The 26916-nt window shown below is 54.3% G+C and overlaps 10 protein-coding genes across 10 annotated transcripts; 8 read left to right on the plus strand and 2 right to left on the minus strand.

The window, feature by feature from the left end:
• Nucleotides 1-416: 416 nt before the first annotated feature.
• PG998_008171 (uncharacterized protein) lies at nt 417-953 on the plus strand (the record flags this gene model as incomplete). The annotated part of the gene is made up of 1 exon (XM_066874987.1): nt 417-953. One exon carries the CDS (start codon nt 417-419, stop codon nt 951-953), a length of 537 nt encoding a protein of 178 aa, XP_066730932.1.
• Nucleotides 954-989: 36 nt separating this feature from the next.
• On the plus strand, nt 990-2310 carry PG998_008172 (uncharacterized protein; the record flags this gene model as incomplete). Its single annotated transcript, XM_066874988.1, has 5 exons — nt 990-1167; nt 1230-1607; nt 1697-1808; nt 1851-2153; nt 2238-2310. 5 exons carry the CDS (start codon nt 990-992, stop codon nt 2308-2310), a joined length of 1044 nt encoding a protein of 347 aa, XP_066730933.1.
• A 183-nt stretch (nt 2311-2493) lies between these two features.
• On the minus strand, nt 2494-3540 carry PG998_008173 (uncharacterized protein; the record flags this gene model as incomplete). Its single annotated transcript, XM_066874989.1, has 1 exon — nt 2494-3540. One exon carries the CDS (start codon nt 3538-3540, stop codon nt 2494-2496), a length of 1047 nt encoding a protein of 348 aa, XP_066730934.1.
• A 1265-nt stretch (nt 3541-4805) lies between these two features.
• On the plus strand, nt 4806-5522 carry PG998_008174 (uncharacterized protein; the record flags this gene model as incomplete). Its single annotated transcript, XM_066874990.1, has 2 exons — nt 4806-5358; nt 5434-5522. The coding sequence occupies 2 exons, from the start codon at nt 4806-4808 to the stop codon at nt 5520-5522; spliced, it is 642 nt and encodes a 213-aa protein (XP_066730935.1).
• A 454-nt stretch (nt 5523-5976) lies between these two features.
• PG998_008175 (glutathione S-transferase) lies at nt 5977-6890 on the plus strand (the record flags this gene model as incomplete). The annotated part of the gene is made up of 4 exons (XM_066874991.1): nt 5977-6013; nt 6104-6150; nt 6219-6256; nt 6311-6890. 4 exons carry the CDS (start codon nt 5977-5979, stop codon nt 6888-6890), a joined length of 702 nt encoding a protein of 233 aa, XP_066730936.1.
• A 721-nt stretch (nt 6891-7611) lies between these two features.
• PG998_008176 (uncharacterized protein) lies at nt 7612-8385 on the plus strand (the record flags this gene model as incomplete). The annotated part of the gene is made up of 1 exon (XM_066874992.1): nt 7612-8385. One exon carries the CDS (start codon nt 7612-7614, stop codon nt 8383-8385), a length of 774 nt encoding a protein of 257 aa, XP_066730937.1.
• A 3109-nt stretch (nt 8386-11494) lies between these two features.
• PG998_008177 (uncharacterized protein) lies at nt 11495-13655 on the plus strand (the record flags this gene model as incomplete). The annotated part of the gene is made up of 5 exons (XM_066874993.1): nt 11495-11767; nt 11808-11997; nt 12055-12260; nt 12305-12595; nt 12648-13655. The coding sequence occupies 5 exons, from the start codon at nt 11495-11497 to the stop codon at nt 13653-13655; spliced, it is 1968 nt and encodes a 655-aa protein (XP_066730938.1).
• Nucleotides 13656-15309: 1654 nt separating this feature from the next.
• On the plus strand, nt 15310-17433 carry PG998_008178 (SNF-domain-containing protein; the record flags this gene model as incomplete). Its single annotated transcript, XM_066874994.1, has 2 exons — nt 15310-16773; nt 16975-17433. 2 exons carry the CDS (start codon nt 15310-15312, stop codon nt 17431-17433), a joined length of 1923 nt encoding a protein of 640 aa, XP_066730939.1.
• Nucleotides 17434-18852: 1419 nt separating this feature from the next.
• PG998_008179 (maintenance of telomere capping protein 1) lies at nt 18853-20656 on the minus strand (the record flags this gene model as incomplete). The annotated part of the gene is made up of 2 exons (XM_066874995.1): nt 18853-19838; nt 20050-20656. 2 exons carry the CDS (start codon nt 20654-20656, stop codon nt 18853-18855), a joined length of 1593 nt encoding a protein of 530 aa, XP_066730940.1.
• A 2161-nt stretch (nt 20657-22817) lies between these two features.
• PG998_008180 (uncharacterized protein) lies at nt 22818-26288 on the plus strand (the record flags this gene model as incomplete). Its single annotated transcript, XM_066874996.1, has 2 exons — nt 22818-26073; nt 26125-26288. 2 exons carry the CDS (start codon nt 22818-22820, stop codon nt 26286-26288), a joined length of 3420 nt encoding a protein of 1139 aa, XP_066730941.1.
• Between the last annotated feature and the right edge of the window lie 628 nt (nt 26289-26916).

Genomic DNA, 26916 nt, shown 5'->3' on the forward strand with positions numbered 1-26916 from the left:
TGACAAAAGTAAGAATAAATATATCATATAATTCAGTCACTTTATCAAGATCGAGCACCCTGCGGGGATGAGAGTGGCTGTGTGGAGTCGGGAACGGCATCCCTAGAAAACCCCGGCTTTGATGTGTTCCGGCGGGATTTTCGGCTATTATCTGCGCCCATGAATAGTCTCGGCAGATCACGAATCATCCGTCAGCAGGGCCCTCTCCATTCACGACAGTTGCTCTCTTCAATTGCGTCCGGGAGCGCGAACGTTACGTTCATGCTTATTGCGACTATTACGCGCCACACTCCTTGTTTGGATGCTAATTATGCGGCATGAATGAGACTCGTGCGAATAGTCACCAAGATACAACAATGGCGACTGCTTTTCACTCACGTGCTACCCAAGCGTCTGACATGCAAGTCCCTGACGAAATGGAGCATGACACCGAGGCGAAGAGCACAACGTCGAATGATGCTATGTCCCTGGGTGGCAGCTCGAGCCGGTCGCAGCAATTTCACGTTCCGCTTCTCCTATCCGAGATGGTGCAGTCAAACGATGGCAACGGCACCTGCATCCCTGCCTATCGTTTGCCACCGAGTGACTCTCGTGGTGTCGAAGCAGAAACCGCAGCAACCGGCTCTATCGCCGCAGCTTCGTTTTGCGACAACAGCACGGAGAATCCGGAAGGAGATTCCACCGCCGCTGGGCCGAGTAGCAAGAATAGCCACACGACTACTTCCACGGAGCCGCCCGCGGTTCCCAGGGTCGGCCCCGGGTCGTTGGAGGAAGTGGAGGGCGCCGTCGACGAGCACGGCTTTACCTGTGTCTTGACCGAAAGCGGACTGCCCCGATGGAGCACCGGATCCTCCATCACGCCCGAGAGCTCCGTGCTGGACGAGTCCGGGAGGTTCTATCACGGCTACAAGGATGGGAAGTACCTCATCCCTAATGACGCTGTCAGTCGCTGACCCACCCACCCTGCCAATTGGTATTCCTTCCATTTGATGCACACAGTGCTGATAGAGTATATTGCCCAAAAGGAGGAACAAGATAGGCTGGACTTTCAGCATGCCGCACTTACGTTGCTCCTGAATGGCAATTTATTCTTGGCACCCCTTTCCCAGGTCCCAGAAACCGTGCTAGATGTGGCGACAGGGACAGGTATATGGGCTATAGAGTTCGGTGAGTAGCCCCTTATCTCTTCGCTCCTTTTGGCATGGGTTCAATCCCCTCAAGCTGTATAGCTGTATCTACTCACCCCCGCGGCTTTTCACAGCCGAGCAATTCCCCGTCCTCCACAATCATGGGGACAGACCTTAGCCCTATCCAGCCCCAGCACACACCGCCCAATTGCACCTTCATCGTCGAAGACTCGGAAGAGGAATGGCTGTTCCGACAGGATCCGAGCCACATGCCAGAAGCGGATGCCGATGCCGATGCCCCAAGTGCAACCCCGAACCTCAGCCTGACTTTCGACTACATCCATCTTCGGCTCGTAGTGACGTGCTTCAATGACCCCAAGATCGTCATGAAGCACGCCTACAATAGTCTGAACCCGGGAGGTTGGATAGAGTATCAGGACACCGTTCTAGATATGGGCCAGCAGAATCCCAACTATCGAGGTAAGTGTCCATCTGCTGAGACAAATAGAAGGGGTGAAGTCATTCTTTGAGCTGATAAATTATTTCTCCCCCATTTCCACTTTTTACAGGCGACGCTGCTCGAAGATACTTTCACGCGTGTCAAAAAGGTGCGCTGACAGTAGGTCGAGATATTTTGTCCCCCAAGAACTACAAAACATGGCTGGAGGAAACAGGCTGTAAGTAGCTCATTTGCTTATGCACCCTTTCATCTTCATCTTATAGCTTCCGATACACCAGCTTGACTCTTTTCATGTGCCATCTTACGTACTTACTTACATTGTGTTTCAAAATAAAAGTCGTCGACGTGCACGAGAGGATCCTCCTGCTCCCGTTCAGCCCCTGGCACCCCCATCCCCTTCTCAAGGAGGTGGGCGAATACTTTCTGCGCAACTCCTACGAGGGGGCCCGCGGCTTCGGCTGGAAGATGCTGCGGGCGTCGGGCCTAAGCGTGGAGCAGACCGAGGCCCTGGTCGCCGAGGTGCGGAAAGAAGCGCTTGATCGCGATAACCACTCTTACCTTCTCTTGTGAGCACTTACTTGAATCAACTTCTCCGCCAGCTCGGACGGGCAGATGGACAGACACCTTACTGACCACTCGGGGGCGCGTAGCTACGATGTTTGTGGGAGAAAGCCTTACGAATGGGAGGTGCCGGACACGAAAGCGAACAATCACGATAAGTAGGAGAATAAATCGGGCTACTTGTTGCAAAACACAATGTCAATGGCCATAATAATAACTTCTACTATGTCCTACTCAAATGCTGAGTTAAATAGTTGTCTCCCATGACCGGTCAAAAAGCGCACGAGACACTACTTCATAGATTGAGTCAAATAACGTGGGCTACTTTCGAGTCAGTAAATACCTTCAATATGGTGGAGGTGTATGTAAACTCACATTTTCCCTGAGTGCATCATCGAACATAGGCCAGGGAATTAGCCCGGCTTCCTTCTCCCCTCCACAGAAAGGGGCAGCCACACGTTCAACTGCAGCGTCGTCGACCCCAGAAAGAGGCAGTGGCGCTACAGTCTTAGGTGGCCGCTCAGTCTCCTCGTCGTCTGTGTCCTCATCCTCTTCATCAAGCAATGGCGCAGCCGCAAGCGACAGTCTTACTATGGCAACCACTGTCGCCCGCGGGATAGCCAACGAGGATAGCAAGGGCAATTTATTGTACCAGGGCAACTGCGCCACGACTCCCTTGGCGGCCCACCGGAAACCGTCGAGCTCCACGGGCGCGAGCCACTCAAGGCCCTTGGGCTGCGTGGCGTACATCACCGCGAGCAGGTCATGGAAGATCTCGTCGCCGTCGGCGTCGCGGTTGATGACGGCCCAGTCTCCCTGGCCCACGCCCTCCGTCGCGTTGCGGGCTGCCCGCGCTTCCAGCGCCGCTGCATCCGCTTCGGCCGTCTCTGCTGTTGCTGATTCCGGCGTTCTGAGCGTTGCGAGACTCTGGAAGAGGATGCGACGGTGGTCGGCCGCCGTGCGCGAGCGCGAGAGGTTGCCCTCCTGGACCATGGCGGCGCTGCGCCCGGGGAGGAACCAGGCGAGTCCGCGGGTGACTTGCGCGGGAATCAAGTGCGGCGGAGGCTGGCTCGGGCCACGCTCGGACGGGGGTGGCGGGAAGGGAAGGGTGCTCAGATACCACAGGCCGCGAAAGAGGATGTTGGCGGTCTCTTTGCTTTGGGGCGAGTTGGCAGGCAAGCCCACTCTGGTCTGCAGGAGGTGCAAGAGCGTGTCGGGGGTCAGAGCCTGCCCGTCCGTGTCGGAGAGCGTCTTCTGCAGCTGGGATTCTTCGTCCTCGCTCAAGGCGTAGCCGTTGACGATAACTTCGAGTCTTGCCATGATGCCCGCCGGCACCATCAGCCCGCTGCTGATCCAGCCTTCAATCTCCTTATTGGCACTTTCTGTCTCCATTGTGACTTGTTTGGTATACGATTGTAGTGCAATGATGGTATCTCGGCCAAAGGAAAGGAGTTGGTGAAAATAGAATGTACTTGGTTATTCCGTTTGTAATAGTTGTAGCTCTGGTTGGATTGAGATTCTCGCGATCACCAGGCAGTGCACGCACGCTATGACGCCATTTGATCTTTTTGCAATCAGGCTCCAATGGGTTCTATATTTGGGTAATAATGCAATCGACTTGTTGTTGCCTGGCAGATTGTTCTGACGACTGCACTGAAAAGCAACAGATGAAAAGGAGGTGGAGACGAAAGCCCGAACTAAGAAATCCAAATGCTTGGGTGCTGATATATGCTGACTGGGCATCTCGGCTTCTTCCACCTAACAATCTCGCCCTGCACAGTAAGCAGCGCCAACAAGCGCCAGGTGCGTATCATCCGCAGTGCGAACACCAGCCCCGAGGTGGCGGCGGCTGTGTTGACGCAAATACTTGTGCTCCGCCCCCAGTGTCTACGGGGGAGCTTGCGGATCGACGGCTGGGATGGTAAATTACACGACTTCGAGGAAGCGGACCAATCAAACAATCGCCTCTGTCGCAGCTGAAACATTGCTGATCTGCGAACCGTTATACGCGATCTGTAGCAACATGCTTGTGCTGACTGTGTCTTCGAACGTCATTGTGTAGTCAGGATGAGATCGGTCAGCAAAGGGATCTCAGGTTCTAGGCCTTCTGCTCACGGCTGAGTCGTACCCTGGTGAGCCAAAAAGGTTCAGTCGCGTCAGCAGACGACGATTCTGTAAGAGGCCCTACCAGGTTCAATGACAAACAAGATCCAGGCCTACGCGTGTAATCCCATTGAGACAGGCCAGCTATGGTAGCTAACAGCGTGATCGTTGCTGAATAAAGGTACCTGCCTACAAAGGGGGTGACCATAGGTTTAGTCGCATGTGTTGAGAATCTATTTTCGCTATATTGTAATTAACCATAGACATACCCGAGATGGGGAGCTGAAAATAGACCGTAAGCAATCTCTAGCAGTAGGATATGTCATGGACTCGATGAGTAACAGGGCCTGACTTGTTACAACAGCATTCCAACGAGGCTATTTGTAGGAGCAACACCAAGGAGAGTGCGGTCCTCCTCCGGTATAAAGATCAAACGATCCCCCGGCCTTGATGATGGTTTGATTTTTGATCATCCACACAGACACCAACAACACCGAATCATCTATTCACTTTCTTCTTCGTATCTTTGTATTCCTTTTCTCGCATAATCCAGAATGCAGTTCTCTTATCTTCTCTCAGCCTTTTTGGCGACTCTGGCTGTTGCAAGCCCCATTGCCAACCCCGAGGTCGAGGCTGACATTGCGGCCCGCGACGAGACCTACGAGGCTGCCGCCCTCGAAGCCCGCGCAGGCGGCGATACAGTGCCGTTCGAAGTGCTTGGTCCCAAGGCATCGGGCTTGAAGGATGGAAATTGGTACGTCTTTGCGCAGAAGACACCCAATGGCAAGCGATTTGACGGGGACAATTTCGAGCCCAAGGACGAATTGGAGAAGCTGCAGAAGACTCTAAAGTTCGCGCATATCAAGCTCATCACCGGCCAGTACAAGGAGACAAAGGGCAAGGGCAAGAAGGGCAAGGTCGAAAAGCGCGACTTCCTTGACTTGAAGTTCCATGACCTTTCGAAGGAGACGAAGGCCATGGACGCGCCCATCAAACTTAGACACACCAAATGGTCGGTCAGTAAGGATGACAAAGAGGAGTGGAAGGAGCAGATCTCCTTCGTAAAGGAGACGACCAAGGCAAAGATTGATGCCCTAAGTGGCTTCGGTAAGTCGATATTGCCAATGGACTTCCCGCATTGATCCAACCGGTGAGAGAGGCTAATCAGTTGCATCACAATAGACGCCGGCTACAAGAAGGACCACCCGAAGTACAGCGTGGACAACAACAACTGCAACTCCTACGCCGAGTTTATCAAGAAGAAGTTGTAAGAGCCGATACTTGGACATGCCGAGCATTTGGGCTGATTCCATCTGGTGGTGGGGCTTCGCAAATCGTGCCTCTTCGCGGTTGTACATCGATTGCATTTGCATATAGTTCGTCGTTGGTTAGGCATCCCGATGGGCTCTCTTGGACACTCGTTTAGTTTTTGAATATTGGTTACCATGGCGATTGATCGACATGGCCAGTGGCCTTCCGTCAGCATTGATGACATAGCATTGTTGGTGACATGGCACATGGCATTGTTCTTAGTAACATGGCATTCTTCGGCTGCTCCACTTGTCGACCCCGCGCCCTTTGGTTAGTGATGATGAAGCAGGTGCATACATACGTAGTATAAGTACAACGTAACCGCCTGTCTCCCTTCAAACAAACCTTCATTCAAGCCAGTACCAAGTCAATTGCTACACCAAGCCCCCATTACCAATACCAATATCATACATCATGGCCTCGAATCAGATCACCCTTTTTGACCTGCCGAGTCAGGGGGTACTTCCTGGTCCCTGAACCCCTGGAAGAGTAAGCCAACCCCGCTTCGGCAATGAGTGCCGAAAACTGACCGTCTAAACAGCACGCATGATGCTCAACTTCAAGGGCGTCGACTACAAGACTGAATGGGTAAGTGCAATTTCACCTTTTTAAATACTCTAGAAATGTGATTGGTTCATCACTGACACCTTCTACAGCTTGAGTACCCGGACATTAAGCCTCGCCTCGAGAAACAGTACGAGACACCTGCTCATTGATCCATGGAATGCACACTAACACGCATCCACAGTCTCCAGCTCCCCGCTGGCAAGGAGGTGTATACCATCCCCACCGTCATCCTCCCCGACGGCACCTACTTGGAGGACTCGCTCGCCATCGCCCACAAGCTCGAGGAGCTGTACCCGGAGCCCAAGCTGGCCGGCATCGAGACCCCCACCTGGGAGCGCCTGACGCGCGACCTGCTGCCGGGCATCATGGGTGACCTGCGGCCCGTCTACTTCTCGCGCCTGCCCGAGCGCGTCCTCAACAAGGCCAGCTACGAGTACTGGCAGACGACGCGCCGCGAGGCCCTGGGGGTCAACAAGCGGCCCGACGAGCTGACCGACGCTGACCGGGACGACACCTGGAAGCAGCTCGCCGACAGCGGCAAGCTCAAGCAGGTCACCGCGCTGCTGAATGCAAACGAGAAGGGTCCCCTGTTCGGGGAGCAGGTCGCCTTTGTCGACTTCGTCTGGGCTGGCTTCTTGGTCTTCTGGAGGACCATTGGCGGCGCCGAGTGGGACAAGATCCTCGAGCTCACTGGGGATAAAGAGCGCCACCTCAAGTTCCTCGAGGCTATGGAACCCTACGCCAAGAGAAACTCTTTCTAACTGACGGTTGCAATCCGGGGCGCGGTGCCGAGTCTGCCCTGTTAGCTTGATCACGCAAACGCCTACTTAACACGTAGGAAATGAAATGCGAGGAATTACGCACAAATTAACCAAATGTCACTTCAATGTCTAATACTTATTCGTCAACATAAAAAGAAGTAAGAGGGGACATTCAGTGTGTTTTGCATTCTGATTTATTTAGTGAGTAAGCGACAGCTGCAATAGTTGTATGTACAAGTCATATATTCTTCAGCGAAGGACGTATGGGGCGTCATGAAAGACCCCCTACGAATACTTGATAACCACAAACTCGACGCCTATAAGTCTCACCAGCCAGCGGCTATGCTTCGAGTGAACGCATTACGCCAAACAACACTTTCCCCGTGTTTCTTTTGGGTATATACAAGCAATAACGATCGATAAGAAGAGAAGAAGAAGAAGAAAAACAACGCTTGATCGTATCCGCAAATCAATCATCGGCCTCGTATGTGGTAGAAAAAGGACAGAAGACGAGAAAAGGCAATCTTCATTCTTGTGGCTCAAGCCCCTGTTCGGTCACTAGAAATCAATCTTGAGAGCCACGTCAGTCCATGTCCAGAGTATGTTTTAAAACGCCAAGACCAATGCTGCCCCCAGAACAACGGCCAGTCCAGCAGGATAGGAGGGGCGGTGGATATGCTCACCTCCACTGTTAGGGTTCCGGTTCACAGAAAGCTGGTTCATGTTGGTGGGATCGTTGCCTAGACCTTGCACTGCCGGTTCGGGGGTGTGCTCGTGTCGAGTGGGACGGGAGCTGGTGCCGGTGCGCCGGCATCTGGGGGAGCCGGGGGTGCGTTTGGATCTGGCACGGCTGCATTTGGATCCGGCACGGGTGCTGGTGGCGCACCAGGTACACCGGGAGCAGGTGGTGCATTTGGGTCCGGGACAGGCGCCGGTGGTGCGCCAGGAGCGCCTGGTGCTGGTGGCGCGTTTGGGTCGGGTACGGGAGCAGGGGGTGCCCCCGGTACTCCAGGTGCGGGAGGTGCTCCTGGAAGCCCTGGTGCCGGTGGTGCTCCAGGTACTCCTGGCGCGGGAGGAGGTGCTACGCCAGGAGCGGGTGGTGCGCCTGGAAACCCTGGTGCCGGTGGTGCTCCAGGTACTCCCGGTGCGGGAGGAGGTGCTACGCCGGGAGCAGGAGGTGGTGCTACACCGGGTGCTGGCGGCGCATTCGGGTCCGGCACAGGAGCTGGTGGTGCGCCCGGTACTCCAGGTGCTCCGGGAGCGGGAGGTGCGCCAGGGAAGCCTGGTGCGGGAGGGGCACCAGGGGGAGGTGCACCTGGAAACCCTGGTGCTGGTGGGGGACCCGGTACTCCAGGTGCTCCGGGAGCGGGAGGTGCGCCAGGGAACCCTGGTGCTGGAGGAGCACCTGGCGGAGGCGGGGCTGGAGCACCCGGGCCAACCGGAGGCGCGCCAGGGGGTGGACCACCTGGTGGTGGAGGCGCTTGTCTACCCTTGATGCGCCGTGCATCCGGCGCAACGGCCGCAGCAGGTTTCGGCACCGGGTTTGCCAGGGAGGCCAAGATGAGGGAAGCAAAAGTCAACGTCGTATACTTCATGACGAGACTTGAATGCGAGAACGAGGTATGGGTATGAAGTATGTTATAATGAGAAAGATCCGCAATGGATATCCCAGTTGAAGCTGAACGTGCTAGGATAACCCAAATAGATATTCAGGGGAAGGGATGATGATATTTCAACCGCTCAAGCTTGCGCGTGTTTGCAGTCTGGAATGCTATACTTTTTGAATCCTGAAGTACAACTGTGATCAAAGAGTGAGTTGGAAGGATGGGCGGACAGAAAATGTTGAGATGGAGGGCGGGACGAGAGGCAGATGAAATAGTCCGAAGGACTCACATCATCAAGATCTCTAAAGTCCTGACTCTAGAAGCCTAGGAAATATCGGGTTGCAATTATGAATTCATCCTCAACGAGAAGCAGGTTTGCTATGATACTATTGCGAACCAAGACGTAATCGCGAGGGCGATGTTTCTCTTGGCGACCAATATCATTTCCCCCGCGCTCGCTGGAATGCCGGCCTATATTCTCAAAGTGGGCATGCAACGATATGCCAATGGCCAAAGGCTGTGTCTGGAGATGGGACGGCATATTCAGCCAACCGCAACGCACCCCGGCCGCACATCAACTATCAAAACGTTTCATATAACATACTAGCCCGAACTATAATGAAAGCCGTTGCGCCAACCCTTACCCGATGAGGGGCCCGGTTTGGTCGGGCAATAACTGTATACCTATGTATCCATGTCTTTGATATCAAACCAGTTTGTTTAGAAGCCCGGAAGTTGCCAAAGTGGCCAAGTTGGGCCGGATTGAGGTTGGGCAGGATTGAGTTTCGGTAAGTCAATGAGGAAGTGGGATAGGCCGTCAAACCTCAGACCTCGTCGCCCGTTGTCCTCACCTCCCCCACATCGGCCAAGCTTTGGCACGTTTGGGACAGAGTGCTTTCGCCGATTTGCTCCAGACCGGCCTAGAGCTAACCTTATCTTTCACTCGTAGCCAACTGGCCACGAACAACTGTTTACCCCTGGACCCTGGGCTCCTGAGGGCGTTCTCGTTTGTTCGTTCTCGTCCCAGACACTCCCTTGTTATGGGTGCGGGGTGGAACGAACGTCATCTAATACCGTGATGATCTAATAAAGTTGAAGCTTGAATGCCCACCCCCATCGAGTAGCACTTCTGGCCGCTCGAACACAGCAGCGGACCAGCGGGAGTCTCCCTTTCGGGGGTACGTAACATCATGCGACTGTGCTCGCCGGCCGGCAGATGGGTTGGTTTTCCATCTGAACTACCGGAACCCGCCATCGATCCGACTAGTACCTGGGCGATCATGGTAAATTCCAAATAGCGAATAGCTATCATTCCTGGCGACGCTTGACGATTGGAGCCTTCAAGGAGGGAGCCGATTGCAGAAAACCTTCCCAAAGAAGGGCATGTTCGGCACCCGACAGAGAGCCCCGACGCGTGTCGATGACGGCGCATCCAATCTGCGGAAGAAGGGCATAGGGGCAGGGGATTCTGGATATCGCAGGCGAAATGAGGAGATTTCACCAGCATAAGGCGATCATGCCATCTGCTTGCGCAACCAAAGATCTCACATCGTTAGTCTGCAAGCGGCAACTCCAAGCGTGGGTAAAATCCAATATCAGTATTTCGTCCTACCCTTCCCTTACTCAGATCTCTTGTCCGAGATAGCGTACCTTGGCATCTTTGGCTACCAGTACGTGCGCTCATTAGGCCTCCGGCCAAGAAAGTCTCTATTGAGGCCTTTTGATGCACTGCATGCAGCGTGCTGGGAGAACCGCCAAGGTGAAAAACGACAACATGGCCAACACGTTGGCAAGGGTTGGATAGGACAAGGAAGAGAATTAGGAAATGAATGGGCAGAGGTTTCAAGATTTCAGGATTCCATCGGGGCAAGGAGATCAACTTGGTTGAGACACAGCTTGGCGCCTTTGTGTTGGACTTGCGCTTCACCCTCGCCACCCCGGTGATGTGAAGCCAGTATCATGGAGTTACCTCAGGTACCCAAAGACGGAATCAAATATAGTTCCACTGACTTGTTGAATATCAGGTGTGCGTCGCTACCACGCAAGCAGCTGTAGAGCTTCCATCACAACTCAAATGAAGGACAGTGGGAGACAACGCCCCAACGCAAGCGAAAAGCACGAAGCTCGACTTGCCGTCGGTACATGACCAGCATGAAAACAATCTGTTGGAAAAGCCTGATATGCATCCGGGAAATCGCTTGGGAGACGCGCGCCGTCTTGTGCCATACAGTCGACTTTCAAGGGACCTCACGGTGGTTCCTCACAAGGTGACTCGTACTCGGACCATTGTTGTCTGTACTGCAATGGTGTACATGGAGACAACTCGGGCCACCCGACCAAGAAGCATGAGGGACGTAAACATTGCTGCTGATGTGAGAAAGTCGGAGGCGGCCTCTTCACGACCCGGGCCATTTGGGTCAGATGGCTCTGTTCAACACAATGGAACAGTAGCATTAACGCAACAGGAAGTGCCATGTGGCTAATAACGTGGGGCAGGCGTGGACCATGTGGCTTGATTGTGGCATTACCTGTTTGTTGAATAATACATTCTTCTTATCGATTACCCCGTTATGCAATCATATTTACACCTACCTACTGTATATGGGCTGCAAAGCCGTACTTATCGATTGTGGTATCTCCGATCGAGTGTACATACGGTTGAATATTACTAACGTAGTTTCCATCCGACAAGGCTAGGCACGTCGATACCTGCTCCGCTCTGACCCAATTACATTTCTTCTTTCTGATGATCCCTGGCATAGACCCATATTTCGATGAGCAGCCACCAGCCTCGCATCGCTGGTGAATTGTTAATTGGCGCGAACAAGGAGCTCCGAGCTTTCTGTCTTTCCTACTCGTGTTTTCCATCATCATCGTCAGGTATACGCCCACCACAACCAGCATACAAGCACATCTCTGTCAGTCACTTCTGCGGTGACCCTTTCTTAGTCTCGATTCAAATATTATACCACCCCTCGATCTCTACGAACAACCTTCAACATGGCGCACGCAGCGCCGGTTGATGCCAATGGCAATGGCATCGCGCTCGGCACTCCTTCCTCGAAAAAGGTTGCCTACTTCTACGACTCCGACATTGGAAACTTCGCCTACGTTGCCGGCCATCCCATGAAGCCTCACCGTATACGACTCGCGCACAGTCTTATTATGAACTATGGCGTCTACAAGAAGATGGAGATCTACCGCGCAAAGCCTGCCACCCGACTCGAGATGACCCAGTTTCATACCGACGAGTACATCGATTTTTTGCAGAAGGTCAGCCCCCGAGAACATGGATAACTTCCAACGCGAACAGACCAAGTTCAATGTCGGCGACGATTGTCCTGTCTTTGACGGTCTCTTTGAATTCTGCGGCATCAGTGCCGGCGGAAGTATGGAGGGTGCTGCCCGCCTGAATCGGCAAAAGTGCGACATCGCTGTCAACTGGGCCGGAGGTCTGCATCACGCAAAGAAGAGCGAAGCTAGCGGCTTCTGCTACGTGAATGGTAAGCTCCCTGCCTGATGTCACTCATCCGCATAATCTCATCACCTTACAATCGCAGACATTGTCCTCGGCATCCTCGAATTGCTACGATTCAACAAGCGGGTTCTATACATCGACATCGACGTTCACCATGGTGATGGTGTTGAGGAAGCCTTTTACACCACCGATCGAGTCATGACCGTTTCCTTCCACAAGTACGGCGAATACTTCCCCGGCACTGGCGAGCTTAGAGATATCGGCATTGGCCAGGGCAAGCATTACGCCGTCAACTGCCCCTCCGAGACGGAATCGACGATGCTTCGTACAAGTCAATCTTTGAGCCTGTTATTGCAAGCGTCATGGAGTATTTCGCTCCGGACGCCGTCGTTCTGCAATGCGGCGGTGACAGTTTGTCAGGCGATCGCCTCGGTTGCTTCAACTTGAGTATGGCCGGCCACTCGAATTGTGTCAAATACGTCAAGAGCTTCAACTTGCCCACCTTGGTCCTCGGTGGTGGCGGTTATACCATGCGCAACGTCGCGCGTACCTGGGCATTCGAGACAGGCTTGTTGGTGGATGCGCAGATGGAGCGTACTTTGCCTTTTAATGAATACTACGAAGTAGGTTCTGCCAACCCTTATCCCTCTATTGTAAATGCTAACTTCCTCACAGTACTACGGCCCTGATTACGCCCTCGACGTTCGTTCCTCGAATATGGAAAATGCTAATAGCCCGGAGTACCTCGAGAAAATCAAGAATCAGCTTGTCGAAAACCTCAAACGGACTGCCCATGTACCATCTGTGCAGATGCAAGATATTCCTGGCAATTTCGGAGCGACCATGACGGACGAAGAGGAAGCCGAGCTCGATGATCTTGACGAGGACGAGAACAAGGATGTGAGAATGACCGAACGACGATGGGACAAGCAAATCGAAAAGCCCAACGAGTACGAGGATAGCGACAACGAAGACATGGACCGAGCCAACGGCGTCGTCTCTCGTACAAGTGGCCCCAAACGCTTCCAAGATTACCCAAAGCCCGATGCGAACGAGGACAGCGGTGCGCCTACTCCTGTCAATGGTGCTGAAGGCAGTGTTATCAAGTCTAAGGAAACCGATGACACTACCATGGACGTTGAGGAGCCCGCCCCCGAAGCTGAGAAGGAAGTGCAGGGTGAGCCTGCTGGCATTAGTGCCCAAGAGGAGGAGCTCAAAGAAGCCCAACAGGACTCGGCCAAGTTGGACAACGACGGCGATGTGGATATGAGCGAGCCAGCAGCCGAGGAACAACCCAAAGCTGACATTGTTAAAGAGGAAGGCGCCGAGAAGGAGTCCATGAAGCCTGAAGCCCCCGCAGCAGCCTCTGTAGCGGAGCAGGACGAGACTGTTACCGCCGAACCAGAATCCGCTGCCAAAGAGGATGTAGCCATCGGCGACAATGCAACTACAGCTTCTACTGCTACGGAAACGGCATCCTCAGAGACAGGCCCAAAATCCTCTGAGGCCACGAAAGAGCAAACTGCGTCAGACAAAACTTCAGAGCCTGCCGCGGAAGATGCCATGGAGGTTGATGAGCCGTCCAAGGGTGAGGAGTCGAGTAAGGACAAGAGCCCAGCCAAGTCACCTGTTCCAGCCGAGAAGGCGACAGAAGAGACCGAGACATCCAAGCCAAGCAGCTAGTTGTTCTGGATGGCCTTTGGTTGTGATGACTTTACATGATACCCAGGCACTCACTCATCCGACAGTGCGGAGTAGTGCCACGTTGATACGACCTTTTCACGGAACATTGGTCTTTCTGTGTATCATACCGGAGTTCTCGGCGGGATGGCGTTTAGGGGTTGCTCGCTAATCGGCTTTATTTCACTTACTCGCTGCACAAGTTTTCTTTCCTTATAGTCTCTTCGCGACGGCTCGAACAGGATGTCCAATCTTTGTGCTACGAAAGCGGTGCACAAAGATGGCGCTGGACCATATCCAAGCAGCTTATTTGCACTTCTACACAATCTGAGGTCGACACAGAGGCCGACACAAGTGGATCTCTGGGCAATTGACTTACGCTTTCAAGACAGAGACTGCTCGAATTGATGACGTTGATTGGCTGCCGCAAGAGCCTCATAGCTGGCTCCACTATGTGTTCTATATAAGTCGCGGAGGACAATGACAGTTGTGAGGTTCTATACACTATCTCAGAGGATGAGCGGAGTTGATGTCATCGCCTGGGTGGTCTGTCACGGCGCGAGGACTTGAGCGACTCGCTTTCATCGATTGAGAGGGATTTCCCCGTTGGCGACTCCCTTGCGACGGAAGGACTCTGCAAAACGTGACCAGTGATGAAGCCAGGAGCATATTTCGTTTAAGGATCGAGGCGATAATTATTTCAAGAACAAAGCATTTGAACCTTCTCTGTTTATCTATTTGAAAGTAAAAGCAAAAAGCAAAGGCCAGAACAAGCTGACCCGCAGGAAAGAAAGACGTTATCCGCCAACCTCGTCTGCCAAAGCACCACAGCAACTGCAATATATGGCAACGGTCAAATCTGCCAAAGCCAGGATCAGAATCTTCCTTGCTGCTCCCAAGACATCGGGTTAACCGCCAAGACCTCGAGAAGCGGAAACCGGCAAATGCAGCGAGTGTCAATGGCCAGCGGTGACGTTGAACTCCACCCGCTTCTTGGCTTTCATCGCAACCGCGTGGTGTACGGGAACTTCGTGGCGGATGAACCTGGTAACAAAAGCCTTCCCAGGGTTTTCCTTCTATTAGTACGACGCTGGGCTTACTGACAAAGGCTCTGCCAGCTACCTATCCCGCCAGTAATACTGGAGTCACGTTGGTGCAATCCTTAGGGATAGCGTCTCGGCGCGCTGCACACTGAGTTCATCGCCAAGCAGCAAACTACGCCAACATGCCATCCGAACCCACCACCATGACCCCAGCCTGCCAGCTCCGTCACCAGCACTCCGGTTTTGCAATCAAATGCTGCGAACTTCTTATCGATCGATCTGCATGTACTTTGGGCCTTGGGATTGCCTCTTTCTTACCTAAGGTGAGGGCAACACGAGGATGTGTGTCCATACAAAAAGGTGTGCCCAGCCCAGCACCCGTGCAGCCGATTCCCCACGGGCGCGCCTCTCTCTAGTAACTCTTACCCACGGAATCCCTCTCCTGCATTGAGCTCTATTTAACCTTAATTCTTAACCGTTCTTGGGTGATCGCGCGCGCGTGTGTGTGTGTGATATGCGCCAGCAGAATAGCTCGCCCCACGACTTACCACCATCACCCACCAACCCAAACCCAGCCAGCCGGACAGGGTAGGGAAGGCTCCCTCTCGCCCACGATGGGACTCCTCCAATCCGTCAAAAAGTCCGGTAATTGGCTGCTCCCGCCGCCGTCCAAGTCATCGGACGACGGGCGCGACCAGTGGCCCTCGCGCGCTGCCTTCTTGCTGGCTGCCATGGGCGGGTGCGCCGGCCAGGGCAACCTGTTGCGCTACCCCTCGGTCGTGTACAACAACTATGGTCTGCAGTGGTTCATCCCCTACCTTCTGGCCGTTTTCGTCATCGCCATTCCGGCGCTGATTCTTGAGATCTCCATTGGCCAAGCTTACCGCGGCGGCACCGTCATCGCCTTCCATAACGTACATCGCCGGCTCAAAGGGGTGGGCCTCGGCCCCGTCTTTGTGAGCTTCATCGTGGTCCAGTATTTCACTGTGAACCTGGCCTGGATCATGAACTATTTCCGTAACTCCTTTACGAGCCCCTTGCCATGGGAGGGCCGCCTCAACGACTTCTACAACAACGACGTTGTGGCGAACCCGGACCCAGTTGCCGGCAGCCTCTCGGCGGATGGTGCTTCCGTCCTGTCCTTCACGCAGTACCCCAACACGAAGCTGATTGGCGAGACGGTGGCCTGGAGCATCTTCATCTGGTTCCTGATTTGGGTGTCCATCTTCCGCGGCGTGGGGCTCACGGGCCGCGTCGTCTACTTCACCATGGGCCTGCCCATCTGCACCACCATCATTCTCGTGGGCCGGGCCCTGTCGCTCGACAACGCAAGCGAGGGTGTCAAGCTGCTTTGGGCCACATGGCGGTCCGAGCAGCTGGCCGATGGTTCCGTGTGGCAGACGGCCGTGGGCCAAGTCTTCTTTTCGACGGGCATCGGGTTTGGCTACTTTACCTCGTATGCCTCGTATAACGCCAAGCACTCTAACGCTGTCATGGATGCTATCCTCATCTGCGGCAGCAACGTGCTCTTCGAAAACTTCGCGGCCTTTGCCGTGTTTGGCGTCGTGGGCTTCCTTCGCCGCTGGCCCCAGGAAGGCGAGCGTCTTGGCGCTTTCGTCGTGGGCTTCCTGACGCTGCCTGAAGCCGTGATCCAGATGCCCGGCGCCAACTTTTGGGCCGTCCTGCTGTTCTTCACGCTCGTGGTGCTGGGCTTCAGCTCCGCCTTCGTCATGCTCGACGCCACGGCCACGCTGCTCGTCGACTCGGGCATCAAATACTCGCGCCCCGTCATCGTGACCTTCCTGACCATCATGTCGTTCCTCATGTGTCTGCCCTACTGCACCGAGTTTGGCTACTACCTGCTCGACGGCGTCGACCGCTGGATCAACAACGTCGCTCTCATCTTCGTCGTCTGGTCCGAGGTCGTCAGCGCCACCACCGTCTACCGTTGGGAGGACGTTGTCGCCCAGACGGGTTTGCCTGCCTTTTTGGTTTATAACTTCGGCTACATCGGTGGGCAGATCGTCGGTGTCTCGGTCGCGCACGGAACAGGCCACCCGAATTCGGCGCCGCGACGGGTATCGGGCTCTACGTTTGTTGCTGTGTCATCTCGATGGTGTTGGCTTCTGCGAAATTGACGCCCAGTGTGCCTGTTCCTGGGTTCCTTGGACGGACCAAGATCACGAGCAAATTCTGGTTCTTGGCTTTCTACTCCGTATGCAATTCCCCCACCCCCACTCATTTGGAGACATGATCACTAACATGCGTGATTCAATCAGGGTAACCAACTCCGCCGCGACCTCAACATCGTTGTAGGCGGCGGTCGCAACTGGAGCATACCCGCCTTCCTCCCCGTGCTGCTGCGCTACGTCAGCGGCCCCATCCTGGCCATCATCTTCAGCTTCGCGTACCCGGAGTTCTACACGCTGCGGTACGACCCGCTGATGATCACGGGCTTCACGCTGGCGCACATCGGCATGGTGCTGATCCTCATGGGCTGCATCGCGCCCCGCTACTACGATAAGCTGATCCCGGCCCAGCGCCGCGCCGAGGGCATGGAGCCCACGGTTCCTTGCGAGCCCAAGGGCGAGGTCGCGGCGCATGCTATCTTGCCGCTCCACGGGGGCAGCGATGATAGCGGGGAGGCGGGGCTGGGGAGACAGGGGAATTACATGGCGTCGTCGGAGCCTGTGTCTTCAAATGAGAAGCCGTCTCCTCGGGCCTACAAGGCTCATTGAGGACAATGTCGTGGGTGCTTGAAGGGGAAAGAGGGCCGGATGCGAACGGTTCTGGGCGGACGGATGGTGATAGATATATATTTTCCGTAGTCATTGCTCCTTCTTTTGTGTGTGTTTGTTGTACGTGATGCCATCGTTATTTTGATCCTCCTTATTGTGCGACGTCAGTCTGTCTACCTCCTTTTCGCTTCCCAAGCTGTACTACTCCTGGCTCTAGTCATCCAAGGATGTCTTCTTTCCGTTGGGTAAGTTGTCACCTGGCCGTCAGTGCTCTCACCGTGTTCACCATCAATTGTAGTACGGTCGAAACATGTTGCTATTGGCATCATCGGCTTGGATCTCCCACAGTAATACGATCAGGAGGACCGCCAGTAGACCTATAGTCCCAGCCACCGCGGGCAGGATTAATCGACCAGGCCTCAACTCCAGAGAAGCGTAAGCTTGATTCGTCGCGGAAAGCTCAGGGCATTGGTGTTGGTGGTAGCAGCTATGCTGTGCGTCGTTGCCAACAGATTCTTCTCATGCCGCCAGGGAGTTGTCATAGCACCCTTGTCAAACACATTCTCGGCGAATGATATATTGCCCTACTACGTCCGTTTTTCCTCTTCCCGACTCGCAATTCAATCATCTCCATCAAAGGACCGAGGCGGGAGGTGCCGGGAGATGTCGAACCTGCCGCTGCCTCCCATGGCGAATGTAGTTTCCATTCGCCTCCGATGTGGACCCAGTCCGATCCATACTTCGCCAATCATTGTAGCGAGATGAACCCAAGTCCTTCTCCTCATGACCAATAGTCAACTGCACGGAGCATGCAGTGGCCGCATAGCACACCGTCTAGAACACAAGGGTGCGAAGAGAACACATTTAATACCCTGTTTCTCCAAGTATTTACTCTAGGCATCGACGGGATGTCCGGCGACTCAATAGTTGGAGATAAGGCGGCTGGAGGCAGTCAGCAATAACGGCTATGATTTTAGTAGATTTGACTCGAAGATGTGTGACGGGGGTGAGAATCTAATATCGTAGAGACGGGAGATCAGGGGAAGATCATCAACATTGATGGTGAGAAGTGGAGTGCTAATGCGAATAGAAAGAGCAAACAAACACTGAACAATTTATGAAGTCGAGGGATAGCCCATAAGTTGGAACTTGAATATGGAGGAGTCGCAGCAGTCACTTAAGTCACGGAAAGAGAAGCCTGGTCCAAATTGTAGATCGTTCATAAACGTTCGTTACTAATTTCGTCCTCGAGCTGGCCGATCCTGGGAGAAGAAACAAGATTTTGTCATTTGAAGCATTGCATTTCGATAAGGAGAGCGACCAAAAGACCCAAAACTGGGGTCAACCATGACAACTCCCCGCACTCCGAAATCAGACACCATCCATACAGAATGAAGGAACATGTCGAGGAGGCCGATCTCAGATCAAGCCAGCCCTGGCAGCCTCGCCGCCACCATCTTCGACGACGTCCTCCATTCTCTGTTTGCCCTTGCCAAGACCGCCATCGCCGACACCCATACGGCGGGCCACATAGCGCTGAGCGACGATTCCGACGCTGAGGCTGAGGGCCTCTTCCACCCACTCAGCTACCCACTCGCGGGGGTCGACGCCGCCGCTCTCGACGATCTCCCGGATCTCGTCGGGTACGTTCATCAGCTCGTTGAAGCCTGGCTGAGCCTCGGACTCGCCACTGGCAGGGGTGAGCGGGTTGGCCGCATCGAGCCAGCGGATCCACTTGGCAGGGACGTTCTGGCTGACGGTGCTGTAGGTGATTTCGTGGACGGGGTCGAACACATAGATGGCGAAGCAGATCTGAGCGTCGCTTGATTCGTCGGCCACGGGGCTTTCGGCCTTCTCCTTCTCGCCAGCCGTGCTGCCTGCGAAAAGGGCGTCATCGGCCTCGACCGTGATAGCCTGGATCGCAAGGAAGATATCGCTGGTGCGAACAGGGTTGTCCTCGTTCAGGGGTTCCAGCGCCCGCTTCTGGGCGTTCGCAATACCACCGCCGGGGGCAAAGTAGTCGTGGGCATAGGTCTCGGCCGAGACGCGACAGAGCTTTGTACCCTCGACGAGACCCTTGATGGTGCCAAGATCACGGGGAATGTCGACCTGTCTCCACCATGGCCCATCACGCCAGCCGGCAGACGAAGAAGATCCGCGGTAATGAGCGTCCGATGCGCGTCGGGCCGTGCTCTCGTGGCCGCGTTGCACAACCAGTAAGTCGCCACCTTCTACCTGGGACATTACACGGCTGAAGACGCCGTAGACCAATGGGTCCAAAGAGGGATAGCCCACGAGATCGTGTGTAATGTGAATCAGAAGGCGCTCGTGCGACGAAATGGGCGGTGCAAGGGTATGCAGGATATTGGTAAAAGTGGGCAGTGCTCGGTGTCGCAGTTCATCGCCTAGAATAGAGGTACAGAATCAGTCTCAGATGACACGAGAAAGCTGGGAATAGGGAAGTATCCGGCACTCCAAGACCTGAGCCAGAAAAGGCCTGGTAGGTAGAATTGCGACCAGGGCCAATGCGCATGCGCATGGGAGCAAGAAGCAGCAATTGCTTTGGGGCTCGATACCAGAGCTCCGGCAAGAAATCAGACATATAGTAGAACTCACCATAACCTCTGATGACACCAACGTTATCACGGGCTAGCTCCAAGTACTTCTTCGCATCCTCGTTGTGTTGGATGTCCTTGTAGACCACTTCGGCCTGTTTCGCTACGGCCGAGGCAGTAGCGGTGGCAGTCGCAAAGATGCCTCCCCACCATCCGCCGCCAGCAGCAGGAGCGGGAGCGTTCTGCTCGACGGTGCCCTTCTTTTCGGCATCTTGGAGGTCGGAGCTTGTGGCGCTCGGGGTGAAGCTCGCATGCAGGGAGCGCGCGCTGTCGACCGACTTGCGGGGTAGGTTTGCTGCCGGTTTGTTGTCCTCGGACTGGCGGCCGCTTGCAGCAACCGCGCCCGGGGGAGGGGTTTGGGTGCTCGTTCGCTTGGAGCCGGCCAAGTCCTTGCTGAGACGCGGGGTGTGCGGTCGAGCGGCGGGCTGGTCACCTAGTTGGTTCTCGAGCTCGGCCAGGATGTCTTTGTCCTTCTCGGCTTGGTCGGCGCGGGCTTTGGAGGCGGAGGTCTTGGGCTTGGGGTGGCTCTTCTTGGTGCCGCTGTCGTCGCCGAGCGAGGAGAAGAGCTCGTCCAGCTCGTTGTCGGTCTTGGTCTTCTTGGAAGCCATGACGAACTACCAGAAAGGGGGGCGTCTATGTGAAGTGCGCTCTGCAATTTGACAAGGTCAGCTAGCTTCAAATGTGTACAATGGCGCTCCTCGCAGACAAACGGCAATTCGCTGGAAGGATGCCAAGTTGACGATATGCCAAGCTGCAATGGCAGCAAGGACGCGGAACCAGAAATGCAGGCGCTTCGCAGAAGCTTCGAAGTAGAAGGCTGTGGTTCACAAGCTTTAGGCAAATGGAGACGCAAGCTACACACCTCTTGATTCAGGGAAGCTACCTTGGCCAGCAATGGCGAGGAGTAGCAAGCCGTTGATCGTATACTGCTAGTGGAATACAGAAGTACGTAGTAACTGGTGGAAGGTGGTCAAGTCAAAGGAATGGCCCAAGTCGTCTCGAGGGTTGAAGTGAAGCTTCCATGTCTTGACGTTCGTTCGATCGTCACAGGTTCTACGAGAGCTACGTATGCGCCCTGTCCAAATCCCATGCATGCAACCCGCAAGGGGAAATGGGGGAGCACAAGTAGAGCCCCATAAACGGAATGGTCGCGGAATCTGGCGGTTTGATTGGGGGAGAAGGGCTGGCCGATGGTTGGCTAAGCCTCTTCCGTCGTAGCCCGGGCATGCTGGCTCACTGGAACTTCAACTGGAACCCCCAAAGACGGAGTTCCACTCGGATCCGTCAGTGATGACTGGCTGCTGGGCTTGACAGCACTGGCAGACTTGGACAGGGCCAGCGCTGCGAGAAAAACTTGGGGCGTGTGGCTGGTGGACGAAAAGTGGAGTCGCCCTCCTGCGGTGCTGCGGTGCTGCTGCGCTGGAACCTCCAAAAATTGACCCGGTGCTTGATTGAATAGATTGGCAGTGAGATGAATAAGAAGCAGACAATAAGACACGATATATGACTCCATTCGCATACCCTACCAGCATTGTCAGACCGGCTTGGGATTGTTGCTGCAATTGTATACGTCGCGTTTATTGTCTTTATGACCTGGTGGCTCAAGTCCATCAACTTATTTCCTCTCATACGTCTGTCTTATTGAGTCTTGGAGCATCTTGTCGCTTGCAGACTTGCCCCCAACCTTGACCAAAGGGCTACTTCTCTCGTCTGCATCATCCAGCCAAAGGCTCACCCACGCGACAACCACCGCTTTCCAGCTTCTTTGAGCCTGCTTTCTATAGAGCGATCAGAACTTATCGACTTGGTCCGCGCCCGTTGCTAGTGCGTCTATGCCGCTTCCTTGCTGATGTAAGGTATGTATGCGTGTTAAACCGCAGCCTCCTAACACCACAATGTTATGTCACGAGACCTGATTCTACGACACAGCAGCCGGAAAACGTGAATCAGAGCAGAGATCACGCCTTGTTCTGCCATCTACTGTAAGTACAGATCCAATTCACATCTTCTCACACCAGTCATTGCGATAGTTTCCGGGTGATCCCGTTTCATCCTGCCTATTTCAAACCCTTCACTCAGCAACGCCATACAACACGTCAGCCTTCCATATCCGGCCATTACACACAATCACAATTCACAATTTTCTATATACAAACCTGCCGCGTTATCGAGATGGCAGTTGATCTCTCAGCACTCTGCTCTATTTCAAATCCGGAAGCAGCATATACCACCCCCTTCATCTAGTCCCAAAAATCCAGGAGTTGTTTTGGCACGTTCATCCGAGCGGCTTTACTAACCTGTCATCTTTGCTACCAGACAAGTCCGCCAGCACCACGGGTTTTTGGCCTTGCGCGAGCAAATCGTCAATCCCCAAGGCACCGCATTATCCCTTATCTCTTTATAACTATTTTGCACCACGCGGTTGTCCAGCATCAACACGTCAAGTTTCACGGCTCTTGGCTTTCTCTGACGTCCTGCCACTCCCTCCCCTAGTTGGTTCAAATTTGGGGTGTACCCACTTACATAATAATCTCCGACCCTCTCTGACTTGTAACCTTCTTTGTGGTCGACTTGCAGCCTCTTGAACGGGGTCACAATACAGGTGCCCAACAACACCATCAATCGTGGCATTCCATGGATTCGCCAAACAGTCATCGTGGCAAAGGTCGGTTTTCGGGCCGCAAGCGTCATACTTTTCCCGCCTCATCACATTCTCACCGTCGCTCGGAATCTTCAGAAAACCTTGCCACTGAGACCCCGGCAGCAGCCATGGCACCGTCCTCTTCATTTTCCTTTGAGACTCCGAGCCCGTCGAATGCCAAAGGCACTCGTACGCGGCCTCGGAACCTAGACCCGGTCGCTGCTTCGCCCGATGACGCGGGAAGCAAGGGCGGCCGCTCTCTTCGTAAGAGAACCCGTATAGACTACTCGTTTGACCAAGTCGATGACGAGGTGTCTACTGCGTCCAAAGCGCCTCCCACGACTACGCGCTCACTGAAGAAGCGCAAGACTGATTTCTCCCTGCCGGGCGAGGTGTTTGATCATGAGTCCGAGTCCCGTGGAAAGCGCCGGGCCTCGGAGCAGCCTGCCAAGTCAGCGTCTAAACGTTCCCAGCCACGGAAAACAACGCTGGAACCTCAGCCATTCGTCGCGGAACAGCTCGAGGAGGATGTGCCCGTCCAAGACACTATCGAGGTCGGAGGCCACCACAGTGAGGTGTCGGATGAATCGTTCCACCAGCGAACCAATTCGGGCTCTTCGCATACTGGGTCTGCGGGGCCGCTAGCTCATATGACACACGATGAGGATGAGGAAGCCCAGAAGAAGTCAGAGACTGCACCTATCTCCGATGCCAGTCATACAGCACTTCCTGAGGATGAGGCTGCCCAGAAGAAGTCAGAGGCTGCACCTATCTCCGATGCCATTCGTACAACACTTCCTGCAGAGACTAAAACGGAGTTCGCGCCTGATTCTGCCACACCTGCTGCGGAATTGCCTCTTCCCAAGGTTGAAGTCGAAGAGCCTCCTGATGCCCAAATGCATGACATAGGAACAACCAACAATTTATCTGTCGCGAAGCCAGACGAAAGTCCCGAGGAGAGGCCTGAGGAGAAATCCACGGAGAAAGATGTGGAAAGACTTGACGATGGGCATGAAGCGACGCCTGAGGAGATGCTCGTGAAGGAGCCCGAGGAGAGTCTCGAGGAACAACCGGCGGAAAAGACAGATGATATCCTTGTAGAGAAGCTTGAGAAGAAGCCTGAGGAGAGGCTTGAGGACAAGCCTACTGAGCAACCCGCCGAGCAACCCGCCGAGCAACCCGCCGAGCAACCCGCCGAGCAACCAACCGAGCAGTCCGCTGAACAACCCACGGAGCAGCCTACGGAGCAGCCTACGGAGCAACCCACGGAAGAGCCCATGGAAGAGCCCACGGAAGAGCCCACGGAAGAGCCTACGGAAGAGCCCACGGAAGAGACTATGGAGTTGCCTACGGAGCAATCTACGGAGCAGCAAACGGCAGAGCAAACTATAGAGCAGCCTACAGAGCGGCCTGAGAAGCAAGCCGAGCTGCAATTTGAGGAGAAGCCGGAGAAGAAGACTTTTGAGAAGCCTGAGGTGAAGTCTACTGAGAAGCTGGAGGAAACGCCCATTGAAAAAAAGGAGGATGAGCCAGACAACATGTCGCTCTATCAGACACAAGAAAAGCCTGCCAAATCAAGTCCGAAGAGATCCCCGAGAAAATCATCAGCTAGGAAACATGCTCCAACTCGGTCTACAGTTGAAAAGGAAGAGAACCGCGGTCCATACCACTATCTGACGCCATACATTGAAGGCTCTAAAGTCTTATACCCGGCCGCTGTTGAGGAGGAGGCGGCAGAGCCGGAGGTTGTTCACGAGGCACAGGAAGATCTAGCGGCTTTTGAACCCGTCGATGAAGGTGGTGATGAAGATACACCGGCCGGAACTCCTGCTGCCACTGCGAACAATTCACCTGCTCCCGAAGCTGAGGCGCCGGTGATCCTACCTCCTGCCAAGAAGCAGTACCAATTCAAACAACCACGGCCAGCAGAGGAACTCACGAGTCTCTTTGATGACCTTGATTCATTGAGCGAGGTTGACCTGTACGACCGCCTTGCGGCTGTCAACCACGTTCTTGTGGCTTGGCAAGAAGAGTGGGTTCATTTGAGGAAAATTGTCGATGACGAAGACAACTCGGTCAAATATCAAGCAGAAGAGGCCGCCTTTTTGCAACGTGAGAAGATGGCATTGAGCAAGGATCCCGATGCTTTGCCCCTTCGTAAGGATTACCAGATCAAGGGCATACGAGCTCCCAAGGAGGACTCTATGGTTCTTTACGCTCGTCAACAAGACCGAGTCATGGCGTCTGCTTACCTCTTCGAGTACGACGATCGGGACTCCAAGATTGGCATGCAGGATCCCATAGGTCAACGGCGTGGGGTAGGAAAGGGACGCTTAAGAGATAGGCCCAAACAGACGGCCAAGGCCGCCGAGCTCGACGACGTCGTTAATCCTAACGTGGTGCATGGTAAACGGACGAGGAAGCCCGTTAATCTGTTCGGTGATGTGGAAGCTACTAGCAGGAGCTCTACACCTGTCCCAACACAGCCGCCACCAACCAAGAGACGCCGGGGTCGCCCCTCTGGTGAAGAGAATGGCGATTCTCATCTCTCTTTCAGTTCGCAGCCCGAGGCTCCTGTCGAGGAGACACCCAAGAAGCGTGGCCGCGGCGGACGAGTCAAGAAACCCAATCCGCCCACTTCGGTGCCCGAAGACCCCTCTACAGATAACGAAGCTCAGGTAGATCCTGACGAGGTTGAAGAGAGACCAAGCCGGAAGCGAAGACGCAAGGCACCGGCACACCTCGATGAGGACTATCTTGATCACGATAGCAACGAACATGAGGTTATTACAGGCCGGTCCGCCCGTGCTCGACGCCACTCGCGACTTACAGAAGTGCCCACCGGATCTTTCTACAGCACCACATCTATGCCCTCGACGCAAGGCCATGATGAATCCCGCCCAAACACATCTTCTTCGACAGCCACTGCCTCGACTACCGTGTCTACGTACGGTCTTCGAGAGAAGCGCCAGAAGAAGTTCTCGAATGGTGAAAAGGATGGTTATGAAGATGTCGAAGATCAGCGCAAACCCAAGCGCACCCGGCGCCCGACGAAGAAGACGCAAGTCAGTGATTACGCCGAGGGCGCTAACGATAGTCCAGAGCCAGCTCCGGAACCGACACCTGAGCCAGCTGTTGTTGCCCCCAAAATGACCAAGATCAAAATCAAGAACTTCAACGGCAATACCGGGAGTTTCACTTCGGCCGTTTCTGCACCCACTAGTCATCCTGCCAGTGTGCCTATGAGCAATGCCCCAGGAACGGGACAACTCAACCACGCCCAAGCACCTCCAAACGGCAATGGAGTCCCCGCTCATGGCTCCGAGGCGCCTAAGGACTACGGTTCTATGACCAAGTCGGAGAAGATGTCGGCATCAATGAAAGGTATGTTACTTCCTTATATACTATTAGGCCTAATGCTGACAAAAGAAACAGCACGCTGGGCCTCTGGCTCCATGTCACCAGCAGTGGCCAAGCGACGCGCAACACTGGCTGCGAAGAAGGCCGCGGCGAAGACACCCATCCCTGAGTTCCATCCCGGTGCGGTTTTCCAACAACATCGGGCCACCCACCCCCACCCACACCCCCATCCCCAGTGATGAGCTCATCGCGCATTGCTTTCTTGGCTTAGTTGCTACTATTCAGTGCCGGCACCCAAGTCAGTGCAGAGCAAAACGACTTATCTGAAGAGAAGACGACAACGTTTCATGGTCTTGACATCAATTTCATGACCTTTGACACATACACAACCGATCTGAAATTGCAGAAATGATTGATGTCCCCCGATTTGGGGCATTTTGCGAGTATTATTGCATTGGCGAAGCGCGCTGTAGCGGAACAGCGAACATATTGCATACGAGGTACATTCACATCTGGCCAGCATTTTGGGATTTTACTTTGGACCCTTCCTACACAGCGAAGGAGGAATTACATGATCAGGTTATGGAAGAATTATCGTTAGAATTACTTGTAATAATACAAGAGGCTGGATTTCTTGATGGCTAGACCTGTTTCTCTGCATTGCCGTAACTTTTAGCCCATGCTGCGTGTTTCACTACTTGTTGCAAATAACAGCCCAACGTCCAGTCGATCCGTGCATCCAATGCATAGGAGTAAAGGCGTCTTGATTGGCCGTTATCACTGCGGAGTGCAATTGACTGTGGCGGCCCAGGCTGTGGCTGTTGATGTGGGCGTGTTCTTTCATCATCCCTACCGGGATGGACTCAT

This window comes from Apiospora kogelbergensis, assembly GCF_038363985.1.
Source record: "Apiospora kogelbergensis strain CBS 113332 chromosome Unknown utg000005l_segment0_segment0, whole genome shotgun sequence".
In the NCBI taxonomy this organism is placed as follows: domain Eukaryota; kingdom Fungi; phylum Ascomycota; class Sordariomycetes; order Amphisphaeriales; family Apiosporaceae; genus Apiospora; species Apiospora kogelbergensis.